This window comes from Entelurus aequoreus, linkage group LG06 (assembly GCF_033978785.1).
Source record: "Entelurus aequoreus isolate RoL-2023_Sb linkage group LG06, RoL_Eaeq_v1.1, whole genome shotgun sequence".
In the NCBI taxonomy this organism is placed as follows: domain Eukaryota; kingdom Metazoa; phylum Chordata; class Actinopteri; order Syngnathiformes; family Syngnathidae; genus Entelurus; species Entelurus aequoreus.
In genome coordinates this window covers 1,756,835-1,769,916 of record NC_084736.1, presented here as the reverse complement: position 1 = coordinate 1,769,916, position 13,082 = coordinate 1,756,835, and the positions used below count along the sequence as shown (strand labels likewise).

At 38.4% G+C, this 13,082-nt stretch overlaps 1 protein-coding gene across 3 annotated transcripts in view; it reads left to right on the top strand.

Annotated features, from left to right (window-relative positions):
- LOC133651715 (dedicator of cytokinesis protein 7-like) overlaps positions 1-13,082 on the top strand; it is an 81,395-nt gene that overhangs the window by 35,989 nt on the left and 32,324 nt on the right. For all 3 annotated transcript variants that reach the window (XM_062049768.1, XM_062049767.1, XM_062049769.1), the window contains exons 15-19: positions 6,123-6,240; positions 6,521-6,591; positions 6,702-6,840; positions 9,253-9,354; positions 9,416-9,502. In XM_062049768.1, the coding sequence (XP_061905752.1) occupies positions 6,123-6,240; positions 6,521-6,591; positions 6,702-6,840; positions 9,253-9,354; positions 9,416-9,502 (517 nt within the window). The remainder of the gene's footprint in view (positions 1-6,122; positions 6,241-6,520; positions 6,592-6,701; positions 6,841-9,252; positions 9,355-9,415; positions 9,503-13,082) is intronic.

Sequence of the window (13,082 nt, the reverse complement as noted above, 5' to 3'; positions counted from 1 at the left end):
GTTTTGAAGATGTTGTTGCAGGGTGATTCTAACAACTGTTTTGAAGATGTTGTTGCAGGGTGATTCATGGCAATTGTTTTGAAGATGTTGTTGCAGGGTGATTCATGGCAACTGTTTTGAAGATGTTGTTGCAGGGTGATTCATGGCAATTGTTTTGAAGATGTTGTTGCAGGGTGATTCTAACAACTGTTTTGAAGATGTTGTTGCAGGGTGATTCATGGCAATTGTTTTGAAGATGTTGTTGCAGGGTGATTCATGGCAATTGTTTTGAAGATGTTGTTGCAGGGTGATTCATGGCAATTGTTTTGAAGATGTTGTTGCAGGGTGATTCATGGCAATTCTTTTGAAGATGTTGTTGCAGGGTGATTCATGGCAACTGTTTTGAAGATGTTGTTGCAGGGTGATTCTAACAACTGTTTTGAAGATGTTGTGGCAGGGTGATTCATGGCAATTGTTTTGAAGATGTTGTTGCAGGGTGATTCATGGCAATTGTTTGGAAGATGTTGTTGCAGGGTGATTCATGGCAACTGTTTTGAAGATGTTGTTGCAGGGTGATTCATGGCAATTGTTTTGAAGATGTTGTTGCAGGGTGATTCTAACAACTGTTTTGAAGATGTTGTTGCAGGGTGATTCATGGCAATTGTTTTGAAGATGTTGTTGCAGGGTGATTCATGGCAACTGTTTTGAAGATGTTGTTGCAGGGTGATTCTAACAACTGTTTTGAAGATGTTGTTGCAGGGTGATTCTAACAACTGTTTTGAAGATGTTGTTGCAGGGTGATTCATGGCAATTGTTTTGAAGATGTTGTTGCAGGGTGATTCATGGCAACTGTTTTGAAGATGTTGTTGCAGGGTGATTCTAACAACTGTTTTGAAGATGTTGTTGCAGGGTGATTCATGGCAACTGTTTTGAAGATGTTGTTGCAGGGTGATTCTAACAACTGTTTTGAAGATGTTGTTGCAGGGTGATTCATGGCAATTGTTTTGAAGATGTTGTTGCAGGGTGATTCATGGCAACTGTTTTGAAGATGTTGTTGCAGGGTGATTCTAACAACTGTTTTGAAGATGTTGTTGCAGGGTGATTCTAACAACTGTTTTGAAGATGTTGTTGCAGGGTGATTCATGGCAATTGTTTTGAAGATGTTGTTGCAGGGTGATTCATGGCAACTGTTTTGAAGATGTTGTTGCAGGGTGATTCTAACAACTGTTTTGAAGATGTTGTTGCAGGGTGATTCATGGCAATTGTTTTGAAGATGTTGTTGCAGGGTGATTCTAACAACTGTTTTGAAGATGTTGTTGCAGGGTGATTCATGGCAATTGTTTTGAACATGTTGTTGCAGGGTGATTCATGGCAATTGTTTTGAAGATGTTGTTGCAGGGTGATTCTAACAACTGTTTTGAAGATGTTGTTGCAGGGTGATTCATGGCAATTGTTTTGAAGATGTTGTTGCAGGGTGATTCATGGCAACTGTTTTGAAGATGTTGTTGCAGGGTGATTCATGGCAACTGTTTTGAAGATGTTGTTGCAGGGTGATTCATGGCAACTGTTTTGAAGATGTTGTTGCAGGGTGATTCATGGCAATTGTTTTGAAGATGTTGTTGCAGGGTGATTCATGGCAACTGTTTTGAAGATGTTGTTGCAGGGTGATTCTAACAACTGTTTTGAAGATGTTGTTGCAGGGTGATTCATGGCAATTGTTTTGAAGATGTTGTTGCAGGGTGATTCATGGCAATTGTTTTGAAGATGTTGTTGCAGGGTGATTCATGGCAATTCTTTTGAAGATGTTGTTGCAGGGTGATTCATGGCAACTGTTTTGAAGATGTTGTTGCAGGGTGATTCTAACAACTGTTTTGAAGATGTTGTGGCAGGGTGATTCATGGCAATTGTTTTGAAGATGTTGTTGCAGGGTGATTCATGGCAATTGTTTGGAAGATGTTGTTGCAGGGTGATTCATGGCAACTGTTTTGAAGATGTTGTTGCAGGGTGATTCATGGCAATTGTTTTGAAGATGTTGTTGCAGGGTGATTCTAACAACTGTTTTGAAGATGTTGTTGCAGGGTGATTCATGGCAATTGTTTTGAAGATGTTGTTGCAGGGTGATTCATGGCAACTGTTTTGAAGATGTTGTTGCAGGGTGATTCTAACAACTGTTTTGAAGATGTTGTTGCAGGGTGATTCTAACAACTGTTTTGAAGATGTTGTTGCAGGGTGATTCATGGCAATTGTTTTGAAGATGTTGTTGCAGGGTGATTCATGGCAACTGTTTTGAAGATGTTGTTGCAGGGTGATTCTAACAACTGTTTTGAAGATGTTGTTGCAGGGTGATTCATGGCAACTGTTTTGAAGATGTTGTTGCAGGGTGATTCTAACAACTGTTTTGAAGATGTTGTTGCAGGGTGATTCATGGCAATTGTTTTGAAGATGTTGTTGCAGGGTGATTCATGGCAACTGTTTTGAAGATGTTGTTGCAGGGTGATTCATGGCAACTGTTTTGAAGATGTTGTTGCAGGGTGATTCATGGCAACTGTTTTGAAGATGTTGTTGCAGGGTGATTCATGGCAATTGTTTTGAAGATGTTGTTGCAGGGTGATTCATGGCAACTGTTTTGAAGATGTTGTTGCAGGGTGATTCTAACAACTGTTTTGAAGATGTTGTTGCAGGGTGATTCTAACAACTGTTTTGAAGATGTTGTTGCAGGGTGATTCATGGCAATTGTTTTGAAGATGTTGTTGCAGGGTGATTCATGGCAACTGTTTTGAAGATGTTGTTGCAGGGTGATTCTAACAACTGTTTTGAAGATGTTGTTGCAGGGTGATTCATGGCAACTGTTTTGAAGATGTTGTTGCAGGGTGATTCTAACAACTGTTTTGAAGATGTTGTTGCAGGGTGATTCATGGCAATTGTTTTGAAGATGTTGTTGCAGGGTGATTCTAACAACTGTTTTGAAGATGTTGTTGCAGGGTGATTCATGGCAACTGTTTTGAAGATGTTGTTGCAGGGTGATTCTAACAACTGTTTTGAAGATGTTGTTGCAGGGTGATTCATGGCAATTGTTTTGAAGATGTTGTTGCAGGGTGATTCATGGCAATTGTTTTGAAGATGTTGTTGCAGGGTGATTCATGGCAACTGTTTTGAAGATGTTGTTGCAGGGTGATTCATGGCAATTGTTTTGAAGATGTTGTTGCAGGGTGATTCTAACAACTGTTTTGAAGATGTTGTTGCAGGGTGATTCATGGCAATTGTTTTGAAGATGTTGTTGCAGGGTGATTCATGGCAATTGTTTTGAAGATGTTGTTGCAGGGTGATTCATGGCAACTGTTTTGAAGATGTTGTTGCAGGGTGATTCTAACAACTGTTTTGAAGATGTTGTTGCAGGGTGATTCATGGCAATTGTTTTGAAGATGTTGTTGCAGGGTGATTCATGGCAATTGTTTTGAAGATGTTGTTGCAGGGTGATTCTAACAACTGTTTTGAAGATGTTGTTGCAGGGTGATTCATGGCAACTGTTTTGAAGATGTTGTTGCAGGGTGATTCATGGCAACTGTTTTGAAGATGTTGTTGCAGGGTGATTCTAACAACTGTTTTGAAGATGTTGTTGCAGGGTGATTCTAACAACTGTTTTGAAGATGTTGTTGCAGGGTGATTCATGGCAACTGTTTTGAAGATGTTGTTGCAGGGTGATTCTAACAACTGTTTTGAAGATGTTGTTGCAGGGTGATTCATGGCAACTGCACTATCATTCACAATCACAATGTGAAACAAGCACACCCTAAATCGTAATAAAAACCCCTAGCAAGGGGCGGCTAACAACGCAGGTAATGGAGATTCAATGTGTTGCGCCTATAAAGCGCACAGAGCGCATCGCAATGTTCGCCATTTTCTCCAACAACAACAACTATTAATCATGACAGACTCCATGACAGCCAACAACGACTACTTTGGGACACATGATGATCCACAACTAGGGTTGTCCCGATACCAATATTTTGGTACCGGTACCAAAATGTATTTCGATACTTTTTAATACTTTTCTAAATAAAGGGGACCCACAAAAAATTGCATTGGCTTTATTTAAACAAAAAATCTTACGATACTTTAAACACATGTTTCTTATTGCAATTTAGGCCTTAAATAAAATAGTGAAAATACTAGACACATTTTCTTTAATTAGTAAGTAAACAAACAAAGGCTCCTAATTTGACGTATGCAGTAACATTGTGTCATTTATACACCTATTATTTTGTACACATTATTAGGGACAAACTGTAAAAATGGATTATTAATCTACTTGTTCATTTACTGTTAATATCTGCTTATTTTCTCTTTTAACATTATTTTCTCTTTTAACATGTTCTATCTACACTTCTGTTCAAATGTAATAATCACTTATTCTTCTCTTCTTTGATACTTGACATTAGTTTTGGATGATACCACACATTTAGGTATGGATGTGATACCAAGTAGTTACAGGATCATACATTGGTCATATTCAAAGACATATTTAATGACTTTATAAACATAATTTACATTTAAAAAAAAAAAAGGAAAAAAGATTTTGTGAAGATAAAAAATATCGAGGTAATCATAGTAGTATCGACTAGATACGCTCTTGTTGGTATCATTACAGTGGATGTCAGGTGTAGATCCACCCATGGCGTTTGTTTACATTGTGACGCCAGTGAGCTGTTAAGCTATTCCTGGTCCTGCAGTGATAATGATACTTGTAAGAAACTTACTTTATTTGTCGCCATGGAGACCAGGATTAGTGATTTAGAAGTAGCTAAAACACTGTGGATGGATGTTAGCTGAATGTGTTAAAGCAGCTCTTCCTGAGGGTGTTTCAGTGTTATAACTTCACCTTTATCTTGACTTTTTACACCAAAATGCGTCCATTCTCCCTTTTCTGTCTACACATTGTGTCTGCTGTCTACACATTGTGTCTGCTTGTATGTACTCTGTGTGTGTGCGCTGCCGAACATGCTCCTCTGCTTGTAAAACCAGCAATGTCAAGACGTGACGACGACGCGCCGTCATGCCCGTTAAAAAAAAGGGAGAGAGGGGGGGAACCGGTACTTTTTAGAGGTGGTATAGTACTGAATATGATTCATTAATATGGTGGTACTTTACTAGTACCAGTATACTGTACAACCCTATCCAGAACTTTATCTTTTTGAGCCTGAATATAAGGAGGTTTTTTTTAAATGTTTTTAGAGGCCTTTAAAGGTACAATATATAAATCACATTGGCTACATTGTTGTCCGTCTTGTACTAGACATTTTTCGTCTTTTATTTACAAAAAATGGAAAAACGTGTTGTTTGGAATTAGAAAATTCCCCCAAAAAGTGCAGTTCCCCTTTGATAGGTGCATCAAAATCAGCTGTTCCAAAATATGAACTAAAGTCACCTCTAATGTTTGAGTGGCTCAGGGTCAGGGTCACTCTCACCATGCAGACACTATTCCAGGTCACACGTCCACTATGTGAATACACTACTGCATGTTACAGTTAGAACTTTTAAAGGTGTCATTGATGATGTTTTTTCTACATTTAAAACATTTCCATGAGACCTACATAACATGGAATGGTGGTTCTTTGCTCAAAATTCTGCATAGATGATGTTTTACACATCATCTTCCAGCCGTGGTTCTCTTCAGAATGGACCATTTTGTGGCCAGTCATATATACGAGCCTCCACTTCCACTGCGTATTTTCTCCATTAGCCATGTTGAAGTTTTTAGCGCTTCCATATGGAGTCTACTGACAGATCTAAGTTACAACTACACACCAGGGCTGTAGGCTTAGCTTTTCCACTAGTAGCACCGGTGCTACTAAATGAAAATTAGTAGCACAGAAAAAAATTTTGTAGCACAGAAAATCTTTTGTGGCAATAAGTAGTCTTAAAAAACACAATTTCATTATCAACACTGAATGTACACATGTGCACTCATACATAGAAACACAAGCCCTAAGTAAAAGATGAAAAAGTCCAACCAAATAGACAACATCAGGTGGCAACAGTCAAGAACATGGAGTTTTGCATCACATGACCCCTTTAATGCAGTATTTTACAGCAATTTGATGAATTCTACCATTTTGTTTCTCTTTTTCTCTTTTGCCTGCCAGGAACCTGCTCTACGTTTATCCTCAAAGCCTGAACTTCAGCAGCCGCCAGGGCTCGGTGAGGAACATTGCCGTGAAAGTTGAGTTCATGGCAGGGGAGGACCCCAGCCAAGCTTTGCCGGTGAGTCACAGATGACAGCATTGCTCTCAGGGAGAAAGTCATTCCTGTTGCTAAGAACAGCCAAAGGCGGTGAAATATTATATACTTATGTCTTGGTGGAAGATCTGAGCAAAAGCAAGTTGAGTGAGCTCTGTCAGGCTGCTCTGGTTTCACACGCTTGCTACATACAGTATGGTATGTCCTTTATAGCGAGGGAGAACTACACCCACAGTAACTATGCTCTTATGGGGTCACTTCAAGTCAGTATTGATTGGTACTCTTTCAAAAATGATTTGACCAGGTCTTCTTTGGGAAGTCCAGTTGTGCCGAGTTCATGAGAGAGGCGTTCACCCCCATCGTCTACCACAACAAGTACGACCACTACACTTCCTTCCTGTTTGTGAAGCCCCTCCAGGCTGAATTCATTTCAGGGTTCCTTTGCTTGATCTGAGTGTTTAACTCTCGCGTCCACCATCCCTCAGGTCGCCTGAGTTCTATGAGGAGATGAAGCTGAAAATTCCTGCCAACCTCACAGACAACCACCACCTTCTCTTTACCTTCTACCACATCAGCTGCCAAACCAAACAGAACACCCCTCTGGAGACCCCCGTGGGCTACACTGTGAGAAACTTCAAACCCACTCTGTTTGATACATTGGAGCCGGCTTACAACCAGTCTTTTTTTATTACTAAAAACTACCCGCTTATATCAACATACATAACATTTAAGAGCTAAAAGGGTCATTTCTTAGAAAATGTGTCAGTTAATGTTGACTTGTGTGTACTAATAACGTTGTTAAGCAGCGTACGACAACATAACTTGTTTTTGTAACAGGGACAATGCATACTCATTAACATTTCTGTCAAAATGCCAGTTAGCCAAAATAATATTTTTCCCCCATAGTCCCTAGAGCAGGGGTCTACAACCAGTAGCTCGTGAGTAGTTTAATGTTACGCTTTAAAATTAAAATGACAGAAAAAGCGTGATTAATAACTGCACTTTAACAAACTCACGGACTGACTGTCGCCAGCCAGCTTAAATGCTCACATGAAAACAAGAGACATTAACATCTTTCCCCTTTAAGAAAAGACATACCCCAATCTAAACTTATATAAACACATTGATATCCGAGCAACTAAACTAGTGCTTTTTTAACCGAGGGCCGCCAAAAAGATTAGCTATGGTCCTTATGTAATGTCAATAACAAACAAACAGAAGAAGTCTGGAGCTAAAGCATAGTGAATCTTCTTAAGTGCAAACATTATGACTAAAGTGGTGAAGTTGTACCTTCATTTGCACATACATTTTATGGTTTATTTAGGAAATTATTATTAATGGTGATTATTATTAATTTTGTTACACTTTGGTTTATTTTAGCGCTGCATAATTGTTTATCAATGTATTTTTCATCAGTTTGTATGAGTCCCTTCTTTTGCCGTACACTTTATTAGTATTTATTTTTGTAACCAGCCTGACCTAAGCCTTGATGATAATCTTTGGGATTAACACGTGGTTTCATATCATTTGACCGTGTTAAACTGTAAGTAAGTTAGATATAATTATTAAATATGATTACAATCAAGAGTAAGATTACTAATTCAGTTCATATTTGCCCTTCTGCAGTGAAAAAGTTTGGCCCCGAGGTCAAAATGATGAATAAGCCCTAAACTCAGCTATTCAATTGTTGTGCTCTTAGAACAGAGTGATCGTTCTGTACTCCAAAAAAAAAGAGACGATGCGTTCAAGTACCGCTGAACAGAGTAGGTTGTGACACCGCCTGCCAGAAATAATGAATAATAATTGATTTCTTAGGCACTTTTCATTGAAATAAATCTTAAAGTGATACAGTACAAACCATTATTGAAAACAACGAAAGCTTAGCCATTAAAGACATCAAATACTAAGACTGGGGACGGCATGACTCGGTGGGGTAGCGCAGCTGTGCCAGCAACTTGAGGGTTCCAGGTTCGATCCCAGCTTCCGCCATCCTAGTCATGTCGGCTGTGTCCTTGGGCCAGAATGTGGAATTAGTGTCAAAGTGCTTTGAATAGCTTGAAGGTAGAAAAGCGCTAGACAGGTATAGTCAGTTTACCATTCACCGTTTAAAACAGGGGTCCCGACCTTTTTTGCACCATGGACCGCTTTTAAAGTAGCCATTATTTTCAGGGACCGGCTTTCCACTTGTGCCAGATAAATACAGCAAAAATAAGTGCATGAAAAATACAAGTCACTATAAGACTGAATTAGTGGGGCAGGGCAGCAACACATTGCAAAAAAGGCATTTTTACCAGTGTTACATGGCCTCTCCTTTTAACAACACTCAGTAAAGGTTTGGGAACTGAGACACATTTTTGAAGTGGAATTCTTTCCCATTCTTGCTTGATGTACAGCTTAAGTTGTTCAACAGTCTCCCTTCTCATATTTTAGCCTTCACACATTTTCAATGTCTGGACTACAGGCAGGCCAGTCTAGTACCCACACTCTTTTACTGTGAAGCCACGCTGTTGTAACACCTGGCTTGGCATTGTCTTGCTGAAATAAGCAGGGGCGTCCATGGTAACGTTGCTTGGATGGCAACATATGTTGTATGTGCCTTTCAGTATTAATGGTGGCTTCACAGATGTGTAAGTTAGTTTGGGTTTTGTAATAGAAATACACAAGAAATAAACAAGTCATCTAGCATTCTGTTATGGTGGCTGTTGTGTTGGAAAAATAAGTTTTAGGAACGCCTCCAAGTGTGTTCAACACCACAGCCTGCCCCCGATAAGATTCCAGGAACCTTTCAAAAGTCCCACCAGGCTGGCAGGAACTAAAACAAGTTCCCAAATAAGTAAATCCACCCGGGTAGGTTTTGGTGAAATGGGATAGTTCCTGCCAAGGAAAAGTAGAATAAAATAAAAACATGCACAGATGGAGGAAAACTGTCAATTGCTAGTATCGGTTATGTCGACAACCGCTTCTGTGGACGCGAGTCAGCCACTGTAGCCATGGCCTTCCAAAGTAAAGTAGTGTGCTCTCTCTCTTTCCTGGCAGTGGATCCCTCTCATGCAGCATGGCCGACTGCGCACCGGTGCCTTCAGTTTGCCCGTGTCTGTGGAAAAGCTCCCGCCCAGCTACTCTGTGCTGACCCCCGATGTGAGTGAAGGAATTTCAATGAATGAATATGAACGGCAGTTGACTGAGATGACTCGGGCAGGTCCAGCTCCCGGGCATGAAGTGGGTGGATAATCACAAAGGTGTGTTCAACGTGGAGGTGACGGCGACGTCCTCAGTGCACACACAGGTACGCTATGCTCATATGTCTTTCAGCCCATCTTTTTACCACCGTCTTTCTGTTTTCACATCGGCATGAAACATGCATGACGCTTCCAGTCAGCACTTAGTTGGAAGTTGTCAGCACAGGTGAGTCGGACTCTTCTGTTATGATGGCTTCTCCTTGCCGGCAAATGAGCGTGGGCTGGACGATTATGGCCAGAAATAATACCCTATTTTTCGGACTATAAGTCGCAGTTTTTTTCATAGTTTGGCCGGGGGTGCGACTTATACTCAGGAGCGACTTATATGTGAAATTATGAACACGTTAGCGTAAAATATCAAATAATATTATTGATCTCATTGACGTAAGAGACTAGACGTATAAGATTTCATGGGATTTAGCGATTAGGAGTGACAGATTGTTTGGTAAACAAATAGCATGTTCTATATCAGGAGTCACCAACCTTTTTGAAAGCAAGAGCTACTTCTTGGGTAGTGATTAATGTGAAGGGCTACCAGTTTGATACACACTTAAATAAATTGCCAGAAATTGCCAATTTGCTCAATTTACCTTTAACTCTATGTTATTATTAGTAATTAATGATATTTACACTTAATTGAACGGTTTAAAAGAGGAGAAAACACGAAAAAAATTACAATTAAATTTTGAAACATAGTTTATCTTCAATTTCGACTCTTTAAAATTCAAAATTCAACCGAAAAAAAGAAGAGAAAAACTAGCTAATTTGAATCTTTTTGAAAAAATTAAAAAAATAATTTATGGAACATCATTAGTAATTTTTCCTGATTAAGATTAATTTTAGAATTTTGATGACATGTTTTAAATAGGTCAAAATCCAATCTGCACTTTGTTAGAATATATAACAAATTGGACCAAGCTATATTTCTAACAAAGACAAATCATTATTTCTTCTAGATTTTCCAGAACAAAAATTTTAAAAGAAATTCAAAAGACTTTGAAATAAGATTTAAATTTGATTCTACAGATTTTCTAGATTTGCCAGAATCATTTTTTTTAATTTTAATCATAATTAGTTTGAAGAAATATTTCACAAATATTCTTCGTCGAAAAAACAGAAGCTAAAATGAAGAATTAAATTAAAATGTATTTATTATTCTTTACAATAAAAAAAATACATTTAGTTGAACATTGATTTAAATTGTCAGGAAAGAAGAGGAAGGAATTTAAAAGGTAAAAAGGTATATGTGTTTAAAAATCCTAAAATCATTTTTAAGGTTGTATTTTTTCTCTAAAATTGTCTTTCTGAAAGTTACAAGAAGCAAAGTAAAAAAAAATTACGAATTTATTTAAACAAGTGAAGACCAAGTCTTTAAAATATTTTTTTGGATTTTCAAATTCTATTTGAGTTTTGTCTCTCTTAGAATTAAAAATGTCGAGCAAAGCGAGACCAGCTTGCTAGTAAATAAATACAATTTAAAAAATAGAGGCAGCTCACTGGTAAGTGCTGCTATTTGAGCTATTTTTAGAACAGGCCAGCGGGCTACTCATCTGGTCCTTACGGGCTACCTGGTGCCCGCGGGCACCGCGTTGGTGACCCCTGTTCTATATGTTATAGTTATTTGAATGACTCTTACCATAATATGTTACGTTAACATAGCAGTTGGTTATTTATGCCTCATATAACGTACACTTATTCAGCCTGTTGTTCACTATTCTTTAGACATTTGAAATTGCCTTTCAAATGTCTATTCTTGCTGTTGGCTTTTATCAAATACATTTCCCCAAAAAATGCGACTTATACTCCAGTGCGACTTATATATGTTTTTTTCCCTCTTTATTATGCATTTTCGGCCGGTGCAACTTATACTCCGGAGCCACTTATACTCCGAAAAATAGGGTAATCAGCATTATTTTGATAGATATAGTAATCACGATGAATTACACCAGGGGTGCCCATTATGTGGATGGCGAGCTAGCGGTAGATGGTGGAGGGTGTGTCAGTCCATCGCCAGCCAGGCATAAAAAAAAAAAAGACCTGAAAATGAGCGATCATCAATCTTCACCAAGTCTTTGGTCACTTGATTGACATTCACAGCACCCGAGGGTCTTGTGAGATGACGCTGGCTGCTGCCACATCATTATTAAGAAAAAATGACCGACAGGAAGGCCAGAAACACTTTTTAATTCAACAGACTCTTGCAAAACTCTAAAGACTGACCGCACAGTTCCTGTCTTCCCAAAAAAGCCCTGCTCCATCCTGCCTGCGCTAACAAAATAAGAGTCTCCGAAAGCTAGAGCGCACAAGCTAGCAAGCTACGGAGTTTGCCGCCAATGTATTTCTTGTAAAGGGTATAAAAAGGAGTATGGAAGCTGGACAAACTTTCATGTGGTATTGAACAGAAAGGAGGACTTTTTTTCAATCAATCAATCAATCAATGTTTATTTATATAGCCCTAAATCTTTTCTCCTCCATTGTAAAATGTGGAGGTTATCATCACTACTGTCTGATTCCAATCAATGCAAGTCATCAACTTATATTCTTGTCTTCATGAAAGAAACATGCTTGTATTATCATTAAACACCTTTCACTTCTTAACCTCTCTTTCATAAATAAATGAATATGAATGAATGAGGTAGATCCCCTCGACTTGGTCGATTAAAAAGTAGCTCGCCTGCAGAAAAAGTGTGAGCTTCCCTGAATTACACGATTATTCATTCATTTGAAAACATGACTATTTATTCTACCGCCAAAACTCAACTTTAAATATAGTTTTTTTTAAAAACTGATATCATTTACTAATGAATAAACCACAATATGTAAAATAATAGTAATACTACATTTAAATAATATAAAAAATAAATTAAATTTTTCCATTTTAATTGTTTTTGGTTCCATTTTTTTACCTTTTAAACTTATTTTACTACCATAGAGGTGTACTTTTGTGTCAAAGATAAAATGTTTGGTAATTAAATGCAAAATCTCACATTTATTGGTGCAATTTATTTTTGGACATTTTTGACCAGTATTTTAGGTCAAAGCATAATAATTGTGTATATGTATCAATAAGTGCTCTAAGTTCAATATGCTTTTATAAGGTACTTTTTTGAAACTTTTCATTTGTCTGCAAAGTCAGAGCGGATGTGGCGCACCGCGCTATTATTGTGAAAGGGGGGAAGTGTGCTGCTGTTCGCAGCTTGACGTGTGGAAGCGACTTGAGGCTGATTGAAAAAGAGAGCGAGCGCCTCTCAAGTTGCAACTGCTGTTGTGTTAGTAAGTTGATCTTACGTGGATGATGTCGTTCACAAGCAGAGGACGTGTGTATGGAATGTTCTTGCTACTTTACTTTCAAGTGACCGCCTCCACATTAAGGACGAGGTGGTTGCGTGTTTGAGGAATGAATAAGTGGACACATTATTTTCCCAAACAAATGTTCCTTCAGCATTTGACTCACATTTCTGTCAATTTCTGTGATTTTATACGTTTAACAGCGGATTTACTTTCATTGGCCAATTCTGTCTGCTGTTATGTCTACGCAGAAATCATATGCCTTGTTTTTTTGTTGAGTTTAGTGATTATTGATTAGGCATACTAGCCATGTGTCAAATAATAAGTAGCAACCTGGGT